This window comes from Palaemon carinicauda, chromosome 44 (assembly GCF_036898095.1).
Source record: "Palaemon carinicauda isolate YSFRI2023 chromosome 44, ASM3689809v2, whole genome shotgun sequence".
Classification (NCBI taxonomy): Eukaryota; Metazoa; Arthropoda; class Malacostraca; order Decapoda; family Palaemonidae; genus Palaemon; species Palaemon carinicauda.
Window position 1 is genome coordinate 31703830 of NC_090768.1, and position 20687 is coordinate 31724516.

The window sequence follows — 20687 nt, forward strand, 5'->3', positions numbered from 1 at the left end:
GTACGCTAAAGGTGGGGGGGGGGAGTCTATAAGTCTATCTGCCGAGTCATCAGCAGCCATTGCCATGCCCTCCTTGGTCCTATCCTGGGTGGAGAAGGGGATTGGGCACTGATATGTACTGTATATATGGTCAGCCTCTAGGGCACTGTCCTGCTTGATAAGGCAATGTCACTGTCCCTTGACTCTGCCATTCATGAGTGACCTTTAAACCAATTAAACCTTCAAATACTGTAAGGTTTTCAGTGTTGCAACAAGTGAGTTTTCTAATTATTCCCTATGGATTTGGAAAGGCCATTTGTAGAAGGCTCATATATTTCTGGGTTTTTTTATTGTTGTCCCACTCATCCTTGGCACATCAATGAAACCTCATTACTCCAAGTGAATGATAATAGAATGTCAAACCCACATGTGTTTCCCCTCTAATGGGCAATACAGTACTGTTTCATGTGATGTGCTTGTTTGCCACTTTAGAGATGAAACAATATTTGGTCAAATTAAAGTGGCGAATACCTTAAAAAATGTAAAAAACTACTTAGTGTTGTTTTTCTGACAAGTTGTACAGCAATTAGTGTTGTTTTTCTGACAAGTTGTACAGCAATTATTTATTTAGATACTACAGCAATGAAAGATATTAACCCTTTTACCCCCAGAGGACGTACTGGTACGTTTCACAAAAGCCATCCCTTTACCCCTATGGACGTACCGGTACGTCCTCGCAAAAAAATGCTATAAAAAAATTTTTTTTCATATTTTTGATAATTTTTTGAGAAAATTCAGGCATTTTCCAAGAGAATGAGACCAACCTGACCTCTCTATGAGAAAAATTAAGGCTGTTAGAGCAATTTTAAAAAAATATACTGCAAAATGTGCTGGGAAAAAAATAACCCCCAGGGGGTTAAGGGTTGGAAATTTCCAAATAGCCTGGGGGTAAAAGGGTTAAATAACATCCAAGAAGGGCTATTCAATGTTTATGTGAAATAAGGATTTGTATCTATACAAAACAACCTCAGTATTGCAGACTCAAACTAAGAAAAGTTTCAATCAAAACTATATCTAGTGACATTATGTATATTATTTACAAATCAACCAATAAAAAAAAATGTTATTTTGATAATAAAATAAATTTTTGAATATACTTACCCGGTGATTATAATAGCTGCAACTCTGTTGCTCGACAGAAAACTCTAAGGTAAAACTCGCCAGCGATCGCTACACAGGTTGCGGGTGTGCCCAACAGCGCCATCTGTCGTCCAGATACCCAGTACTCAATGTAAACAAAGACTCAATTTTCTCCTCGTTCCACTGCGTCTCTATTGGGGAGGAAGGGAGGGTCCTTTAATTTATAATCACCGGGTAAGTATATTCAAAAATTTATTTTATTATCAAAATAACATTTTTCAATATTTAACTTAGCCGGTGATTATAATAGCTGATTCACACCCAGGGGGGTGGGTAGAGACCAGCAATATATGTTTACATTATTATGAGCTAAGAGTTTTTATTTCATTTTAGAAGTTATCAAAATAACAAAAACAAAATAAATAGGTACCTGGTAAGGAAGTCGACTTGAACAATTACTCTGCCTTTTTAAGTACGTCTTCCTTACGGAGCCTCGCGATCCTCTTAGGATGCTGATCGACCCCTAGGATCTGAAGTATCAAGGGTTGCAACCCATACAACAGGACCTCATCAAAACCCCTAATCTAGGCGCTCTCAAGAAATGACTTTGACCGCCCGCCAAATCAACCAGGATGCGAAAGGCTTCTTAGCCTTCCGGACAACCCAAAAAACAACAATAAAAACATTTCAAGAGAAAGATTAAAAGGTTATGGAATTAGGGAATTGTAGTGGTTGAGCCCTCACCCACTACTGCACTCGCTGCTACGAATGGTCCCAGTGTGTAGCAGTCCTCGTAAAGAGACTGGACATCCTTAAGATAAAAAGACGCGAACACTGACTTGCTTCTCCAATAGGTTGCGTCCATTATACTTCGCAGAGATCTATTTTGTTTAAAGGCCACGGAAGTTGCGACAGCTCTAACTTCGTGTGTCCTTACCTTCAGCAATGCTTGGTCTTCCTCACTCAAATGGGAATGAACTTCTCGTATTAACAGTCTGATAAAATAGGATAAAGCATTCTTTGACATAGGCAAAGATGGTTTCTTAACTGAACACCATAAAGCTTCAGAAAGGCCTCGTAAAGGTTTAGTTCGTTTTAAATAGAACTTAAGAGCTCTCATAGGGCATAAGACTCTTTCTAGTTCATTGCCAACCATATTCGATAAGCTGGGAATATCGAACGATTTCGGCCAAGGTCGAGAAGGTAGCTCGTTTTTGGCTAGAAAACCAAGTTGTAGTGAACATGTAGCCTTTTCTGACGAAAATCCGATGTTCTTGCTGAAGGCATGAATCTCACTGACTCTTTTAGCTGTGGCTAAGCATACCAGGAAAAGTGTCTTTAAGGTGAGATCTTTCAGGGAGGCTGATTGTAGCGGCTCGAACCTGTCTGACATAAGGAATCTTAGTACCACGTCTAAATTCCAACCAGGCGTAACCAAACGACGCTCCTTCGTGGTCTCAAAAGACTTAAGGAGGTCCTGTAGATCTTTATTGTTGGAAAGATCTAAGCCTCTGTGACGGAAGACTGATGCCAACATGCTTCTGTAACCCTTGATAGTGGGAGCTGAAAGTGATCGTTCTTTCCTCAGGTATAAGAGGAAGTCAGCTATTTGAGTTACAGAGGTACTGGTCGAGGATATAGATACTGACTTGCACCAGTTTCGGAAGACTTCCCACTTCGATTGGTAGACTCTAAGGGTGTATGTTCTCCTTGCTCTTGCAATCGCACTGGCTGCCTCCTTCGAAAAGCCTCTAGCTCTCGAGAGTCTTTCGATAGTCTGAAGGCAGTCAGACGAAGAGCGTGGAGGCTTTGGTGTACCTTCTTTACGTGTGATTGACGTAGAAGGTCCACCCTTAGAGGAAGACTTCTGGGAACGTCTACTAGCCATCGAAGTACCTCGGTGAACCATTCTCTCGCGGGCCAGAGGGGAGCAACTAGCGTCAACCTTGTCCCTTCGTGAGAGGCGAACTTCTGCAGTACCTTGTTGACAATCTTGAACGGTGGGAATGCGTATAGATCTAGATGCGACCAATCTAGGAGAAAGGCATCTATATGAACTGCTGCTGGGTCCGGGATTGGTGAGCAATATATTGGGAGCCTCTTGGTCATCGAGGTTGCAAAGAGATCTATGGTTGGTTGGCCCCAAGTGGCCCAAAGTCTCTTGCATACATCCTTGTGGAGGGTCCATTCTGTTGGAATTACTTGTCCCTTCCGACTGAGACAATCTGCCATGACATTCAAGTTGCCTTGGATGAACCTCGTTACTAGCGATATGTTTAGACCTTTTGACCAGATGAGCAGGTCCCTTGCGATCTCGTACAACGTCAGTGAGTGGGTCCCTCCTTGCTTGGAGATGTACGCCAAAGCAGTGGTGTTGTCCGAGTTCACCTCCACCACTTTGCCTTGAAGGAGAGACCTGAAGCTTTTCAAGGCCAGATGTACTGCCAGTAGCTCCTTGCAGTTGATATGCATTGTCCTTTGACTCGAGTTCCATATTCCCGAACATTCCCGACCGTCTAATGTCGCGCCCCAGCCTACGTCCGATGCGTCCGAGAAGAGAACGTGGTTGGGAGTCTGAACAGCCAGGGGCAGACCCTCTCTGAGGCTGATACTGTCCTTCCACCACGTCAGGCAAGACTTCATCTTCTCGGAAATGGGGATCGAGACCGCTTCTAGCGTCTTGTCCTTTTTCCAGTGAAATGCTAGGTGATATTGAAGAGGACGGAGGTGTAGTCTTCCTAATGACACAAACTGTTCCAGGGATGATAGCGTCCCTATCAGACTCATCCACTTTCTGACTGAACATCGTTCCTTCTTCAGCATGTTCTGGATGCATAACTGGGCTTGGCTTGTTCTGGGGGCCGACGGAAAAGCCCGAAAAGCTAGACTGTGAATCTCCATCCCTAAATACACAATAGTTTGGGATGGGACCACTTGAGACTTTTCCATATTGACAAGGAGACCCAATTCCTTGGTCAGATCTAGAGTCCACTTTAGATCCTTCAGACAGCGATGACTGGAAGAAGCTCTGAGAAGCCAGTCGTCCAAATAGAGGGAGGCTCGGATGTCCGCTAAATGAAGGAATTTGGCTACATTCCTCATCAGCCTCGTAAACACAAGAGGAGCTGTGCTTAGGCCAAAGCACAGGGCTTGAAACTGGTAGACAACCTTTTCGAAAACGAATCTCAGAAAAGGTTGGGAGTCCGGGTGGATGGGGACGTGGAAGTAGGCGTCCCTTAGGTCTAAAGAGACCATCCAGTCTTCCCTTCTGACCGCTGCTAGAACCGACTTTGTGGTCTCCATGGAGAACGTCTGCTTTGTGACAAAGACATTCAGCGCACTGACGTCTAGCACCGGCCTCCACCCTCCTGTCTTCTTTGACACCAAGAAGAGGCGGTTGTAGAATCCCGGGGTTTGATGGTCCGAGACTTTGACCACCGCTCCCTTCTCTAGTAAAAGAGACACTTCCTGTTTCAAGGCTCGTCTCTTGTCTTCCTCTCTGTACCTGGGAGAGAGATCAATGGGAGACGTTGCTAGAGGGGGTTTCCGTACAAACGGGATCTTGTACCCCTCTCTGAGTAACTTCACAGATTGTGCATCTGCGCCTCTCTTTTCCCAGGTCTGCCAGAAGTTCTTGAGTCTGGCTCCCACTGCTGTCTGAAGAAGCTGGCAGTCAGACTCTGCCCTTAAAGGACTTGGTTCCTTTCTTCTTTCCTCGTTTCCCTTCGGCACGAGCACCTCCTCTGCTGGAGGCTCTGCCACGAAAGGGCGGAATAAAACGGGATGCTGGAGTGTCCATCCTTGGTCTAGCTGACAAGGTAGGCAAAGGGGTGGCTTTGCGAGCGGAGGACGCAACAAGATCGTGAGTGTCCTTCTGTATCAAAGAAGCGGCAATTTCCTTAATCAGGTCTTCTGGAAAAAGGCACTTGGAAAGAGGAGCAAACAGAAGTTCGGATCTCTGGCATGGCGTAACTCCAGCTGAAAGGAATGAGCATAGGTTTTCACGCTTCTTAAGGACTCCGGACACAAATGATGCAGCAAGCTCATTAGACCCATCACGTACGGCCTTGTCCATGCAGGACATAATGAGCAAGGAAGTCTCCTTCTCTGTTGGAGATATCTTTCTGCTTAGAGCTCCTAGACACCAGTCTAAGAAGTTAAAAACTTCGAAGGCTCTAAAGATACCTTTCAAAAGGTGGTCCAGGTCCGAAGATGACCAACATATCTTTGAGCGTCTCATGGCAAGGCGGCGGGGAGAGTCTACAAGACTTGAGAAGTCGCCCTGGGCAGAGGCAGGAACTCCCAAGCCGAGAACTTCTCCCGTGGCATACCAGACGCTCGATCTAGAAGAGAGTCTAGCAGGGGGAAACGTAAAAGCTGTCTTCCCTAAACTCTTCTTGGACTGCAGCCATTCTCCTATAACCCGCAAAGCTCTCTTGGACGAGCGTGCGAGGACGAGTCTAGTAAAGGCAGGAGTGGTTGACGGCATGCCTAACACAAACTCTGACGGAGGAGAACGCGGAGCCACAGAAACAAACTGGTCCGGAAACATCTCTTTGAAAAGGGCCAAAACTTTTCTAAAGTCCAAAGAGGGTTGCGTAGACTTAGGCTCGTCCAGTTCTGAATGCGGTTCATCTACGTGTGCAACAACATCATCATCAGAAAGTCCCTCATCCGATAACTGATGAGGGAACGGCAACGGAGTGGGTAACGGCTGGATAGCCGAGTCCGGTCGCACGGGTGCATGCGTGACTGAGCCGGACGCAACGTCATGGAACTGCTGCCCAGTCTGTGAGCTGGCAACAACCATAGCAGCGCGGGGACGCACAGCGTCTACTCCAGACTGTCTGGACTGATGTGGGTGAGCAGTGGCAACCACACTGGGTTGCGGAGGTTGACGCACCGCGTCAAAACAAAACAACTCTGACGGTTGTTGAACCTCACGAACGTCAACGGAGACCTCCGTGCGTCGCTGAACGTCAACATGCGGCTGGCAGATCACACTGGAACGCATGGGTGGCGGAACTCTCTCAACTGGTGTGCGTGAGAAGGTTACCTCAGCGTCCACAGGACGCACAACCGATCGTGTGGGCGGTTGTAGGCAAGGAGCTGCACTAGCTGGTGCGGCAGCAACCTTCTCCGCACGAAAGTCCTGCATAAGAGACGTTAGTTTAGACTGCATGTCTTGCAGTAGAGACCACTTAGGGTCTACAGGAGCAGGTGCGGCGACAGACGGTGTAACTGTCTGAAGCGGTACCGCTTTGCCTCTCTTAGGAGGTGAGCAGTCATCGGATGACTGCAGCGAGTCCGAACTGACCCAGTGGTTACAACTGGGTTGTTGGACTTGTGCGGAAGGGACCGACTTGCGCTTTAACGGTCGTGAGACCTTGGTCCAGGGTTTCTTACGAGAAACACCTTCCGAAGACGAGGTATAAATGGGCTCTCTCGTCTTAGGCAGGGGCGATCTTGGGTAGATACGCCCGATACCACGGAGGGAACGTCTGTTCGCTGATTAAAGCCTCTCGAACCCATTTGTCGTACGACATTGCTTCTCCCCTGGACTTGGGAGCTTGCAAGAGGTCCCGGACTAGGAGGACGACAGGCACGAACAGACGAACCCTCAAGCGCAACACTATCCACAACACTATCACTCACTTTAACACTTCCCACTGCACTTTTGCACTTCAGCTCCTTCACATCCGCCATAAGTTGATTACGGTCACTAGCAAGGGACTCAACTCTCTCACCCAGAGCTTGGATGGCACGCATCATATCAGCCATCGAAGGTTCCTGAGTGCCAGGAGGGGGATTAGGAGCAACCACTACAGGGGAAGGAATAGGTTGTGGGGCATGAGGAGAGGAAATATCAATAGAACGAGAGGAACTTCTCCTAACTCTATCTCTCTCTAGCCTACGTGTATACTTTTGGAATTCGATAAAATCGAATTCCGAAAGCCCAACGCACTCCTCACACCGATCTTCCAATTGACAGGTTTTATCCCGACAATTGGAACAAACAGTGTGAGGGTCGATAGAAGCCTTCGGAAGACGCCTTGAACAGTCCCTAGCATTGCACTTCCTAAATTTTGGGACTTGTGAAGGGTCAGCCATTTTGAATTGATCAAAGGGGAATTCAAAAAACTATCAAAAAGTCATCAACAAAGAATCCGTTATCAAAAAGAGTTCAAGGATTTGTGCACAGCGAAAGCTCAAAACTAGAATAATGTACTTCACCAATTAGTTGTGAAAAAACTCCAGTTTAGCAACAGCGAGTAAGTACGTCTTGTCGATAGCACGACAGAGAGAAAATTGAGTCTTTGTTTACATTGAGTACTGGGTATCTGGACGACAGATGGCGCTGTTGGGCACACCCGCAACCTGTGTAGCGATCGCTGGCGAGTTTTACCTTAGAGTTTTCTGTCGAGCAACAGAGTTGCAGCTATTATAATCACCGGCTAAGTTAAATATTGAAAAATAACTTTTCCTCTTACATTTCTTATAAAAATCTTATAGTTATCTGATCGTACACTAAATTATCTAAAATATATGGCAATTAAAAAAGACCTAAATAGCTAAAGGATGTGCAATCTAGGTTCCTGAAGCAACAACACTCTACAAATAAGCAACCTTCAAACTAACAGAATTTTCAATAGTCTTGAAATTTGTTACTGCATTTCCTTGTTATCTTTATTATCATTTATAGTAAAATTAGGGTAAAATTTCTACCTAATTTAATATTATGAAATTAAACATACCTGTACTGTACTAGCCAAAAAATCAAAATACTAGCCTAATGAATACTGAAATATGTTATTTTCCTTAGTAAAATAAATTTTTGAATATACTTACCCGATGATCATATAGCTGCATCCCTGCTGCCCGACAGAAAAAATCTACGGGAGGAATACGCCAGCGATCGCTATACAGGTGGGGGTGTACATCAACAGCGCCATCTGTCAAGTAGGTACTCAAGTACTCAATGTCAACAACGAACCAATTTTCTCCTCTGTCCCACTGGTTCTCTATTGGGGAGGAAGGGTGGGTCCTTTAATTTATGATCATCGGGTAAGTATATTCAAAAATTTATTTTACTAAGGAAAATAACATTTTTCAATATCAAACTTACCCGATGATCATATAGCTGATTCACACCCAGGGGGGTGGGTAGAGACCAGCATAACAAGTTGACATTATGAGCTAAGTATTCCGTATTTCATTTTAGCAGTTATTCAAAATAACAAGCATAAAATAAATAAGTACCTGGTAAGGAAGACGACTTGAACAATTACTCTGCCTTTTTAAGTACGTCTTCCTTACTGAGCCTCGCGATCCTCATAGGATGCTGAGCGACTCCTAGGAGCTGAAGTATGAAGGGTTGCAACTCATACTAAAGGTCCTCATCAAAACCTCTAATCTAGGCGCTTCTCAAGAAATGATTTTGACCACCCGCCAAATCAAGTAGGATGCGAAAGGCTTCTTAGCCTTCCGGACAACCCAAAAATATTTCAAGAGAAAGATTAAAAAGGTTCTGGAATTAGGGAATTGTAGTGGTGGAGCCCCCACCACTACTGCACTCGTTGCTACGAATGGTCCCAGAGTGTAGCAGTTCTCGTAAAGAGACTGGACATTCTTAAGATAAAAGACGCGAACACTGATTTGCTTTTCCAATAGGTTGCGTCGAATATACTTTGCAGAGATCTATTTTGTTTAAAGGCCACGGAAGTTGTGACAGCTCTAACTTCGTGTGTCCTTACCTTCAGCAAAGCTTGGTCTTCCTCATTCAGAAGGGAATGAGCTTCTCGTATTAACAGTCTGATAAAAATAGGATAAAGAATTCTCTGACATAGGCAAAGATGAATTCTTAACTGAACACCATAAAGCTTCAGACGGGCCTCGTAAAGGTTTTAAATAGAACTTAAGAGCTCTTACAGGACATAATACTCTTTCTAGTTCATTTCCAACCATACGATAAGTTTGGAATATCGAACGATATTGGTCAAGGCCGAGAAGGCAGCTCGTGTTTGGCTAGAAAACCAAGATGTAGAACATGTAGCCGTTTCGGATGAGAATCCGATGTTCTTGCTGAAGGCATGAATCTCACTGACTCTTTTAGCTGTGGATAAGCATATCAGGAAAAGAGTCTTAAAGGTGAGATCTTTCAGGGAGGCTGATTGAAGTGGTTCGAACCTGTCTAACATAAGGAATCTTAGAACCACGTCTAAATTCCAACCAGGTGTAACCAAACGACGCTCCTTCGTGATCTCAAAAGACTTAAGGAGGTCCTGTAGATCTTTATTGTTGGAAAGATCTAAGCCTCTGTGACGGAAGACTGATGCCAACATGCTTCTGTAACCCTTGATAGTGGGAGCTGAAAGAGATCGCTCTTTCCTCAGATATAAGAGGAAGTCAGCTATTTGAGTTACAGAGGTACTGGTCGAGGATACGGATACTGACTTGCACCAGTTTCGGAAGATTTCCCACTTCGATTGGTAGACTCTAAGGGTGGATGTTCTCCTTGCTCTAGCAATCGCTCTGGTTGCCTCCTTCGAAAAACCTCTAGTCCTCGAGAGTCTTTCGATACTCTGAAGGCAGTGAGACGAAGAGCGTGGAGGCCTTGGAGTACCTTCTTTACGCGTGGCAGACGTAGCAGGTCCACCCTTAGGGGAAGAGTTCTGGGAACGTCTACTAGCCATCGAAGTACCTCGGTAAGTTATTCTCTCGCGGGCCAGAGGGAAGCAACTAGTGTCAACTTTGTCCCTTCGTGAGAGGCGAACTTCTGCAGTACCTTGTTGACAATCTAGAACGGAGGGAATGCATATAGATCTAGATGAGACCAATCTAGTCGAAAGGCATCTAAAAGAACTACTGCTGGGTCCGGGATAGGTGAGCAAAGTATTGAGAGCCTCTTGGACATCGAGGTTGCGAAGAGATCTATGGTTGGCTGGCCCCAGGTGACCCAAAGTCTCTTGCATACATCCTTGTGGAGGGTCCAATATGTTGGAAATATTGTCCCTTCCTACTGCGACAATCTGCTAAGACATTCAAGTTGCCTTGGAAGAAACTTGTTACTAGTGAAAAGGCTAGACCTGTTGAACAGGAGAGGAGGTCACTTGCAAACTCGTACCATGTCAGAGAGTAGGTCCCTCCTTGCTAGGAGATGTACATCAAAGCAGGGAGTTGTCCGTGTTCACCTCCACTACTTTGCCTTGAAGGAGAGACCTGAAGCTTTTCCAGGTCAGACGTACTGCCAGAAGCTTCTTGCAGTTGAAATGCATTGTCCTTTGACTCGAGTTCCATAATCCCGAGCATTCCCTACCGCCTAAGGTCGCACCCCAGCCTACGTCCGATGCGTCTGAGAAGAGAACGTGGTTGGGAGTCTGAACAGTCAGGGGAAGACCCTATCAAAGGTTGATAAAGTCCTTTCATCAAGTCAGACCAGACTTATCTTCCGGAAACCGGGATCGAGACCGCTTCTAGCGTCTTGTCCTTTTCCAGTGAAGAGCTAGATGAAACCGAAGAGGACGGAGGTGTAGTCTTCCAAGTGACACCAATTGAACCACGGATGACAGTGTCCTAACCAGACTCATCCACAGCCTGACAGGGCCGTGTTCCTTCTTCAGCATCTTCTGGATGGATAGCAGGGCTGGGGGTTGATCGTCTTGTTCAGCCATGTCCTCATCAGAGGGTTCCTCATCCGAAACTGATGAGGAAACGGCAACGGAGTGGGCAACGTCTGACTCGCTGAATCCGGTCGCACTGGTGGATGCGTGACGGAGCCGGACACAAGATCATGGTACTGCTGCACAGTCTGTGAACTGTCAACCATGGGGAAGCGAGGAAGTACAGCGACAACCCGAAACTGTCTAGACTGTCTGGGTTGTGCAGACAACCCCCTATCGGGTTGCTGAGGTTGCCGCACTGCGTCACAACAAGTCACCTCTGCTGGTTGTTGAACGTCTTCCCAGTGACACACTGAACGTCCACAACCACCTCCGAGAGTCGCTTAACGTCAACGTGCGACTGGCAACCCACACTGGGTCGCACCGGTGGAGGAACCATCTCAACTGGCGGACGTGAGTAGGATACCTCAGCGTCAACAGGGCGTACAACCAACCGGTAGGAAGGTTGTTGGCAAGAAGGTTCTTCTCCGTAAAAAATTCTCTATCAAGGACTAAGCTTGGACTGCATGTCTTGCAACAAAGCCCAAGGTCTATGGGAGCAGGTGTGGCAACAGACGGGGTTAGCGACTGAAGCGGAACCATTTACCCTCCCTGGAAGCATGTGCTATAATTAAAGTCCATAGGAGGCTAAGCAGCTTAAGGCTCCTCTCCAAATGACAGAGTCCTCAAGGGAATATCAGAAGGAGGGAGAACAGCACTTTCTCATCTACAGGAACCATGTCCGAGAAAAGCTAGGTTATCTCAGTGAGGGTTTCACTGGTGCATAAGCAGCAGACCAGAAGGCAACGTTATGAAACTGCTTGACAGTCTGTGAACTGTCAAAAACTGAACTGTCAACCCCAACAGGTGCGTGAGGACATACAGCACTGGTGTATTAGTAGCACACCAGAAGGCAACGTCATGTAACTGTTTGACAGTCTGTGAGTTGGCAACAACCAAAGCTGTGTGGGGAAGCCTCAACTCCTGACTGACTAGTTTGCTGCGGGCGAGTGGCGGTAACCACAGTGTGTTGCGGAGGCTGACACACCGTGTCAAAACACGGCAGCTTGTGGTAGCTCACGCACGGCAACGGAGTGCTCCGTGTGTCTGTGGGAGTCAGCATGCATCTGGCAGGGTCGACTGCGCATGGGTGGATTAGCTCTCACAACAAGAGTGTGGGAGCAGGCAGCCATGCCGGGCGCACAACCGTGGCAGGCTGTAGGCCAACGGGTGCATCGTCAACCTTCTCCGCAGTCTGATTGTGGGAGCTGGCAACAACAAAAGCGGAGTGCTGGTGCGTGGGAGGGACTGCCGTGGGTTGCGGAGCATGCCGCATTGCGGCAAAACACGGCAGCTTGACAGCACCTTCCCACTGCTGATGCGGTAGCTCACGCATGTTAACGGAGGGTGCAGCATGAACATGCGTCTGGCAGGATCGACTGCGCATCGGTGGAGCTCTCACAGGTGGAGTGTGGGAGCAGGCAGCCGCAGTATCTGCTGAGCGCACAACCGTGGCAGGTTGTAGGTTAACAGGTGCAGTGTCAACCTTCTCAGCACGATACTCCTGCATGAAGGAAGCAAGCTGAGACTGCATATCTGCAGCATGGACCACTAGGGTCTATAAAAGACGGCAACAAACGGAGCTACTGTCCATTGTGACTGAGGGTTTAAAACAGTTGGTGCGGCAACAGACGGAGTTACTGCCTGTTGCGGTACCACCTTGCCTCTCTCGGAAGGTGTGCAGTCGTCGGATGACTGCAGCGAGTCCGGACTGACCCAGTGGCTACACCTAGGCCGTTGGACTTGCGCGGAAGGGACCGACTTGCACTTGAAAAAGCTGCAAGATTTGGTCCATGGTTTCTGCGAGAAACCTCTTCCGCAGACGAGGAATAAATGGGCTCTCTCGTCTTTGTGTGGGTGGGGTGATCACGTCGGCAACGTGTGTAGATACACCCGAAACCACGGAGGGAAACGTCTGTTCGTCGATCAAGGCCTGTGGAACCCATAAGTCCTTCGACATTACTTCTCCCCTGGGCTTGGGAGCTTGTAAGAGGTATCGGACTAGGTGAACCACTGGCACGAACGGACGAACCCTCGAACGCAACACTGTAACACTTTGCGCATATCACTTTATCACTTTTGATTTTCTGTTAGCACTTATTTCACTGAAATCGAAACTTTAACTGATTTCTATCTGAAACACGCAATCCTATCCTTCATTAAAAGGTAGTAATTGCGAAAACAGTATTACAATGCAACAGAAAAACATAATTAAAGATAAAGAATTCAGTGGCTGGAAAAGAGACTAAACACTAGATCAAATAAACTACGTTTAAAATCTCTCACCGCATAAAGCCTGGGAACAAGAAAAAAACTCTAGAAACGTTTTACCTTCTTCCCCTACAGCGACTAGGGAGAAGAGTAAAAAACGAGAACAACGTTACCCGCTTGAACGAAACGTTTATTCTCCTCTCTCTCCCTCCGTCTCTATCTCTCTCTCTCTTCTCTCTTGACTTAGAACCTGAGAGAAGAGCCCAATTATATATCGTTAAAACATATTATTTGATAAAGGAAAAAACTGAAAGGTTTCCCAAATAAAAAGTTCCTTTATTTAGAATTTAAACCATTTAAGCTAAGAAAGAATGAACGAAACGCTAGAATCGGTTTACTCTTACTGCAACGTGAAACCGTGAAATACTCTCTCTCTATCGTAACGATAGAGCGCATGTTGAACGTTCTGAACGTCAACAACTGCGGAGACTAAACTAAACGTTAGTTCATCTTTGAAAACAGTACGAGACTATCAAAGAAATTCTTTCATAAAACATTAAAATTAAAAAAGTATTAAATTCTTAAAAGGTAAATACGATATGACGGGCTCAATGTTAATTAACTTCGGTTCCAAGTAAGGACCGCCTACTATTAGGAAAGGTCGCATATAAACAAACATAAAAATTAATTTTATAAGTTTATAATAAATGGAAAGTTAATCGAAGAGGCCTATAAAGGCGGAGAGATATAAAATAAAAAGATCTATAACTTGTTAAGCAAAATTACCAAAAACCTAAACACACTTCCGTCTAAGGGAAGGGTCGGCCATTTAAAAGTGAAAGAGTCCATACTCTCTTCGTCACCAACACTTCCGTCTAAGGGAAGGGTCGGCCATTTAAAAGTGAAAGAGAGTCCATACTCTCTTCGTCACCATAATAAATCTATCCAAAACGAGTTCAAGTTTTGAAATGAAGATAAAACCCTGCATAGCAAAAGCTCAAAACTGGAATAGTGTACTTCACCAAATCGTTGTGAAAACAAATCCAGTTAGGGACGGCGTATTTAGTAGGTCTTGCCTGTGGCACGACGGAGGGAAAATTGGTTCGTTGTTGACATCGAGTACTTGAGTACCTACTTGACAGATGGCGCTGTTGATGTACACCCCCACCTGTATAGCGATCGCTGGCGTATTCCTCCCGTAGATTTTTTCTGTCGAGCAGCAGGGATGCAGCTATATGATCATCGGGTAAGTTTGATATTGAAAAAACAAAATGACAAACAAGTACTTACTTTTTTAAAGACTGTTTGATGATGCCAATTCTATATCGCTGGTGTGCAATGCCTTTAATGCACTTTTGCTGTAACTGTGTTAACTCATCTAACTTTAGTCGATATTCCTTATGGACCTTCTGCAATAAATAAAATTTCTCATAAATGATCCCCCGAATCCTGAACTGAGCATTATGCATTTTAAGAATACAGTACAACCAAGAACTGCATATTGAAAATGCTGCATACTCTACACTATTTGATTTATCAATCCATCTAAATCTGAGATAACTCTACTCAATTTGTACAAGCTAGCTTTAGCTGATAATCACTTCATTCATTTCATAATAATTAAGTTGGTATTTTCATCTTTCCCATTACATGATGTAGAACTAATAAAGAAAACCAACGACCTCTTGCACATATCCTGTTTGAAATGTTGAGAGATGGGAAGAGAGTACAGTTGTGGTATTAACAATTCATCTTCTCAGCTGAAAAGACACCCATGTCTTATTTTGTGGTTTAAGGAAACACAAAAGCAGCTCAGTGCGACTGGGAATCCGTAGTAAGTCACATAAAATTTTTAAGAGCAATGACGAATCTCAAACAAACAATAAGCCAAAAAGTGATAAGACAAATCAGGTCATAACTGAAAGCATGAATTAAATTTCTTCAAAATATTCAAGACTACCCTAATCAAATAAGAAATTCATGAATTGTGGTTACATTTTTCAAAGGAAAACTTAACCTTGCCATACATTTTACAATTCTTGGTTACTATTAATGCATTTGTACAATAGTTGTGTAAAGCACAAAATTTATATTTGTTTAATAATCTTATTTATACATACAGTGCTGTATTTCACTACACCTCAATAAAGGGGGATATATGTACAGTATACATTTGACCTAATAGATACTAAAGAGTTTGAGTACCATACAATTGAAAAAAAATCCCACACAAAAATTTACTTAATCACATGGTTTTCAAATTACTCTTACTTTCTTCATCATCTTTCATTATTGTTGAAAATTCCTACACTGAGTTCACAGTTAAAAGGATGAGGAAAGTCTTGGCAATGTAGAAATAAAAAAAATCTCCAATTACAGTACGGTAATTTGTATTTTTCCTAACACAAACGTGTGTCCTTTAAATAGGAAGAGGTCCTCAGCACGTGCCGTTAAAACACTGAAAATTCAACAAAGTAGGTGCAATAGTTAAGTAGGTAGAAGGGGGGGGACCCATCTGCAAGGATAACTGTATCATGTCAACTTTTGACCTTTAGCTTAATCACTCAGCAGGTGGTTGAAGTGGGAAGTCCAACTTAAAGGACTTAGCTTTATATGAATACAATCCATCCTATTATTAGTAGACTTAACCTTAACCAAAAACTGGCCAATTTAATTTTCCCAGGAAATGTCAAAGAGCACCTGGTTCTGTATAGGGGTGAAGAATATAACTTCGGAGAACCTCACCTCCTAACAGTCTGAGCATGGAAAAGTCACAGGCATTAGGTTAGGCCCATATTAATTTTATTATGAACGGAATGTTCAAAATAAAATCAATATTAATAATACTTATCTGGATAATTTAGCTAGATATAAATCTTGAAAAAACAACCAAAATTTCAACCACATTGGCAATCCTACTACCTCCAATTGTGGATCATTTTTTTTTTCTTTTTGAAAAACAGAGAGAGAGAATGTGTGTTACAAGGAGTTACAGGAATTTTGGATGTCGCAAAGACTTTTTAGTCCATCTGCGGAGACTCCACAAGCTCTTTGGTAGAGCAATTTAGTTTAAGCATTTAGAGTTATTATAATCTTGTCTAACTTATTCTTGAACTCATTTACTGTGTTACTGACTACTATATCCACTGGTAGTCTATTCCAAGTATTTTCCATTTTGTATGTAAAGAAATTGCCACATTGAGTAGTGTTGTATCTTTTCAATTCCAGTTTGTATCCGTTACGAGAGAGAGAGAGAGAGAGAGAGAGAGAGAGAGAGAGAGAGAGAGAGAGAGAGAGAGAGAGAGAGAGAGAGAGAGAGATTGTTTGTAGCAAGGACTGTTGGTTTAATTGAGGTGGCTTGTTCACACATTTTGTTAATATAGGTTAGACTGCTCCTAAATGTCTATAGAGAATGCTTTTCTTTTATTCTGACAGCAGCAAAAGGTGTTGTTGTGAATTCTGGATTCTATATTATATTTACGATCATTATTGGAAATGTAATGTTGATTATTTATAAATAAGTATTGTCTATCTTTGTTTGGAGTGATTGTGAATGATAGAATCAGCTTATTTATTTTGATTATAGTGTTATAGGTTAGTTAACTAGGAGTGTTCATGGGTGTTTTTTCTATGTTTATTTGTTGATTGTACTTCCTCCTTTTTAATTCCATCTCTGAGATTGATGTTGATCACCTTTGATTACTGAATTAAGACTGCTATTGGATTGGAATTGTATTGATCTTTGATGATAACCTATGTTGAATAAGGATACAGCATTTTAAATTGTTCTCTGATATATGATAATGATAACGATGATGACAATGGCTTACAACCACTAGGATGTTGTCATTGACAGCCTGTCTGACTGAATAACTAGTTTACCGTCGGAACATGAAACCATAGCGAAAGGGCCAATTAAACTGTTCAGCCTTGCGTGGACAATAGTGCCCACACACACACATTTATATACTGTACGTACAATATACTGTATGACAATTTTTTTTTTTCTTGTAATTATACAAACCTGGAGCTCTTTACAGTGACGATACATTTTTGTGATGACTGAAACCAGCCGTTAAACTTTTTATGTGTAATTACCTTCCACTAGTTAGCGGAGGGGGAGCGGGGAGTAGACCGGCCAACCCACTCACACCTTCACTAGTAACAAACTGTCACTTTGTAATTACGGCAGGACTTCTGGGGGAAGGTGATGGTGGGACAAGTATGTGTAAAGAGCTCCAGGTTTGTATCATTAGGAAAAATACAAATTATTTTCAAATTTGTCATTTGTTCCGACACTATATGCAAACAATTACGCTCTTTACAGTGGAGACTCAATCCATGGTGGGTGAAAGTCCAAAATCCAACTGGCTGACCTAGGGTGTTTACTTTTTGCTTTGCACAAGCTGTTTAGAGGCACCGACACCTCATAAACCCTTGAGGGTTAATGGCCTAGGCAATCTGTGCTAGTTGTAAAAATTTAGCAATGTGACTTGACCAGGTAATTGTAAAATTGGAGCTGAATAACGCACTTATCTTAAACATTGCGCTACTCCACCTCGCTTGGAGATCGGGGACACAAACAAATAATGACATACGAAAAATCTATTTTTGGGAGAGATAGCCATGTTATCCTGATGGAAGTTCCTCATTGGCAACTTCTACTTGGGATATTTCTGCGACTGATACCAGACAAATTTTACCTTAGAGGTATCAACGGATTCTAACCTCCAGAGCGAATATCCCAAGAGATATCATATACATAACAGAGACCTATTAATAACAAGCCATGGTTATCCTTCCCCAAATAGAGTTAACCTTGTCTCGAAGGATAAGCGATAGGGTAGGATACGTGGGCGAGAGAGCCGTTACAACTCCCGATCTCAAAGTGCTACAACTAACACGTTTCCTGTTGAACCATTCATGAGCTGCCATCGCATGATGCGAGGTCCCACACTTAGAATTGGGAGAGGATGAAAATTAACGGGTGGGCCATCAAGACGACATGACTATCTCACCCAAAAATAGATTTTTCCTATGTCAAAATCTGTGTTTTGGGCTTGAGCCATGTTGTCCTGATGGAAGTGTACCAGAGAATTATCATTCTCAGCTGTGGCCAGACGAGTTTTAACCCTGTAACCGCATAGATATAAGCATACTTCCTTCAGCATTGGTAACGAACGATGAGAGTAGGCGAAAAGTTTGTAAAAAGTAGGAGCAAAGGAAATCAATAACACAGTCCCACTAACAGTGAAGAAGAGCTTTGTCTCCAGTAGATGAAAAGACCAAAGTCTATGAAAGAAGTTAAAAATTGAGGTACACTACTTTAATTTTATATACTGTACAGTACAGCAGGTACAATGAAAGGCAACGCAAAAATGAACAGCAGTCTTTTATTGTTTCCAAAAATTCATATATGTAGCATTAGCAATACAACATTATATCCAATAGTTATACTGTATACCGAAAACTAGTTTTCAGACCCCCAAAATTCTGTAACCGTAGTAAAATAGTAATAATTGTGATACAAAAGGAAAATATCACCTGTGACTCTTTACAATATAAAATCAGTACTGTATATTGAACAGAAGAAGATTAACATTGTATGGTTTTTGTATCAACTTCCAAGTAACTTTGCCCATGGTAACATCTAGGAAAAAGCACACAAATTCTGCACCAAGGGAGTCCAAATGAGCATGATTTCCTTCTTCATGTCTGCACCATACTGATCAAGGTCATTATTTTTAGCCATGAGTTCACTGAGATGAAGAGAAGCTCTCTGCTTGCACTTGACATTTCCAAACCTGGATTTTCTCAATGAAAGCATTGACTTCATCATATTGTGCAATAATGATTGCATCCATCCCTTGATGCTTCAAATTTAGGTTGTTGATCACTTGAAAAAAATCTGCAAGATATGCTAGTTTATGCTGGAACTTTCCTTCTGAGAATGTATCATGTAGTGTAAACTTTCTTTCTACTGGCTTTGTAGAAATATTTTCACTTCAACCTTCAGCCTATTAAGGATGATTTAGCAAATTTCCCTTGGACAATCAGCAGACCTTTGTGTGGTTGATAGCCTCAGGCCCATCCACTTATATCCTGGGAGGTGAGCCCACCAGTTTGGAAACCACTGCACAAAGTTTCTGGTCTTTTTAACAATTTTTAGGACGATATCTGACGGATAGTTAGTATTAAGAAAAAAAAAATTAAACTAGTATAGGGTGCATCTAAACTGTTCTAAATTTTTGTGATAATGATAAATAGCAGAAACAATAGTTTTTTTTGTAATGGCAGTTGACTCACCTTAACTAAAAAATATGGGTTTCTGCCAGTTATCATCATCAAAAACATTCAGAACACCCTAAAGTTGAATATGAACCAGTCTCATTTTTTCTGTAAAGATTATTTTACCATTTCATAATTTTACCACTTAAGTTTGATTGTACCTCTGCAATTGTTTCCCTTGTGATACATGGTTTTTCAGTTGTGACCTCTTTGTTTTAATTGTAGTTGTAACTTGAAGAGATTGGGTTTCCGACAACTATCATCATCATAAGTGTTCAAAGCACATATAAATACACTGGTAAAAGCTCTTATTTTCCCCACCAAGATCATTGTATTAATTATGCAAATATACCTTGATAAGATTATAGTTCCAGTTTAGCTATCGGAGCTTTTGTACAGCAGCGGCCAGTTCCTCATGCGTTGATTAAAAATGGACCTAAACTTCCCCCCCCCAACCTAACCTACAAGCAGTGTCCTTACCTACATACTTAAAGGGGGGGGGCTAACGCCCCCTGCGACCCCCCTTACACAGCCGTATTCAAAGTTAGTCTTAATAATACATAAAAGTGGCCGCTATCATACATACACCCCTAGATATCTATTTCGCTGGAAATAAAGGTTATTTTCACAGAAAATGAGAGTTTTCTATAGGAAAAACACTTTTTTTTCATATTAGAAAGTGTTTTACCTGGCTTCAGCCATTGGAATTCCCATTTGGGTGTGCACTGCATCACAATTTTTGGCCAAATCACATGTTCTGGTTTTTGACATTACTCCCTACATAATTAGCTCAGACTTACATACTAATTGGATTAGAGGCTATTAGGCTTACCAAAATGAATAAAAAAACAAGAGATACATTAGCCTAAGCTAGTAAGCTTAAGTAAACACTAAGTAATTGATATTACAATAATTATCATCATTATTATTATTATTATTACATTATTATCATCATCATTATTATTACTTTCTAAGCTACAACACTAGTTGGAAAAGCAGGATGCTATAAGCCCAAGGGATCCAACAGGGAAAATAGCCCATAGAGAAAAGGAAACAAGGAAAAATAAAATATTCTAAGAAGAGTAACATTAACATAAATATTCCCTATATAAACTATAAAAACTTAACAAAAGAGAAAGGGAAATAAGATAAAATGGTGTACCCTAAAGCACGAGAACTCTAACCCAAGACAGTGGAAGACCATGGTACAGAGGCTATGGCACTACCTAAAACCAGAGAACAATAGTTTGATTTTGGAGTGTCCTTCTAAAAGAGCTGCTTACCATAGCTAACAAGTCTCTTCTACCATTACCAAGAGGAAGGTAGCCAGTGAAAAATTAGTTTGGTAAT

The 20687-nt window shown here is 42.8% G+C and overlaps 1 protein-coding gene across 2 annotated transcripts in view; it reads right to left on the reverse strand.

Moving 5' to 3' along the window:
* Window positions 1-20687, reverse strand: part of LOC137634302 (transmembrane protein 120 homolog) — a 59366-nt gene that overhangs the window by 38180 nt on the left and 499 nt on the right. For both annotated transcript variants that reach the window (XM_068366654.1, XM_068366653.1), the window contains exon 2: window positions 14340-14458. In XM_068366654.1, coding sequence (XP_068222755.1) covers window positions 14340-14458 — 119 coding nt within the window. The remainder of the gene's footprint in view (window positions 1-14339; window positions 14459-20687) is intronic.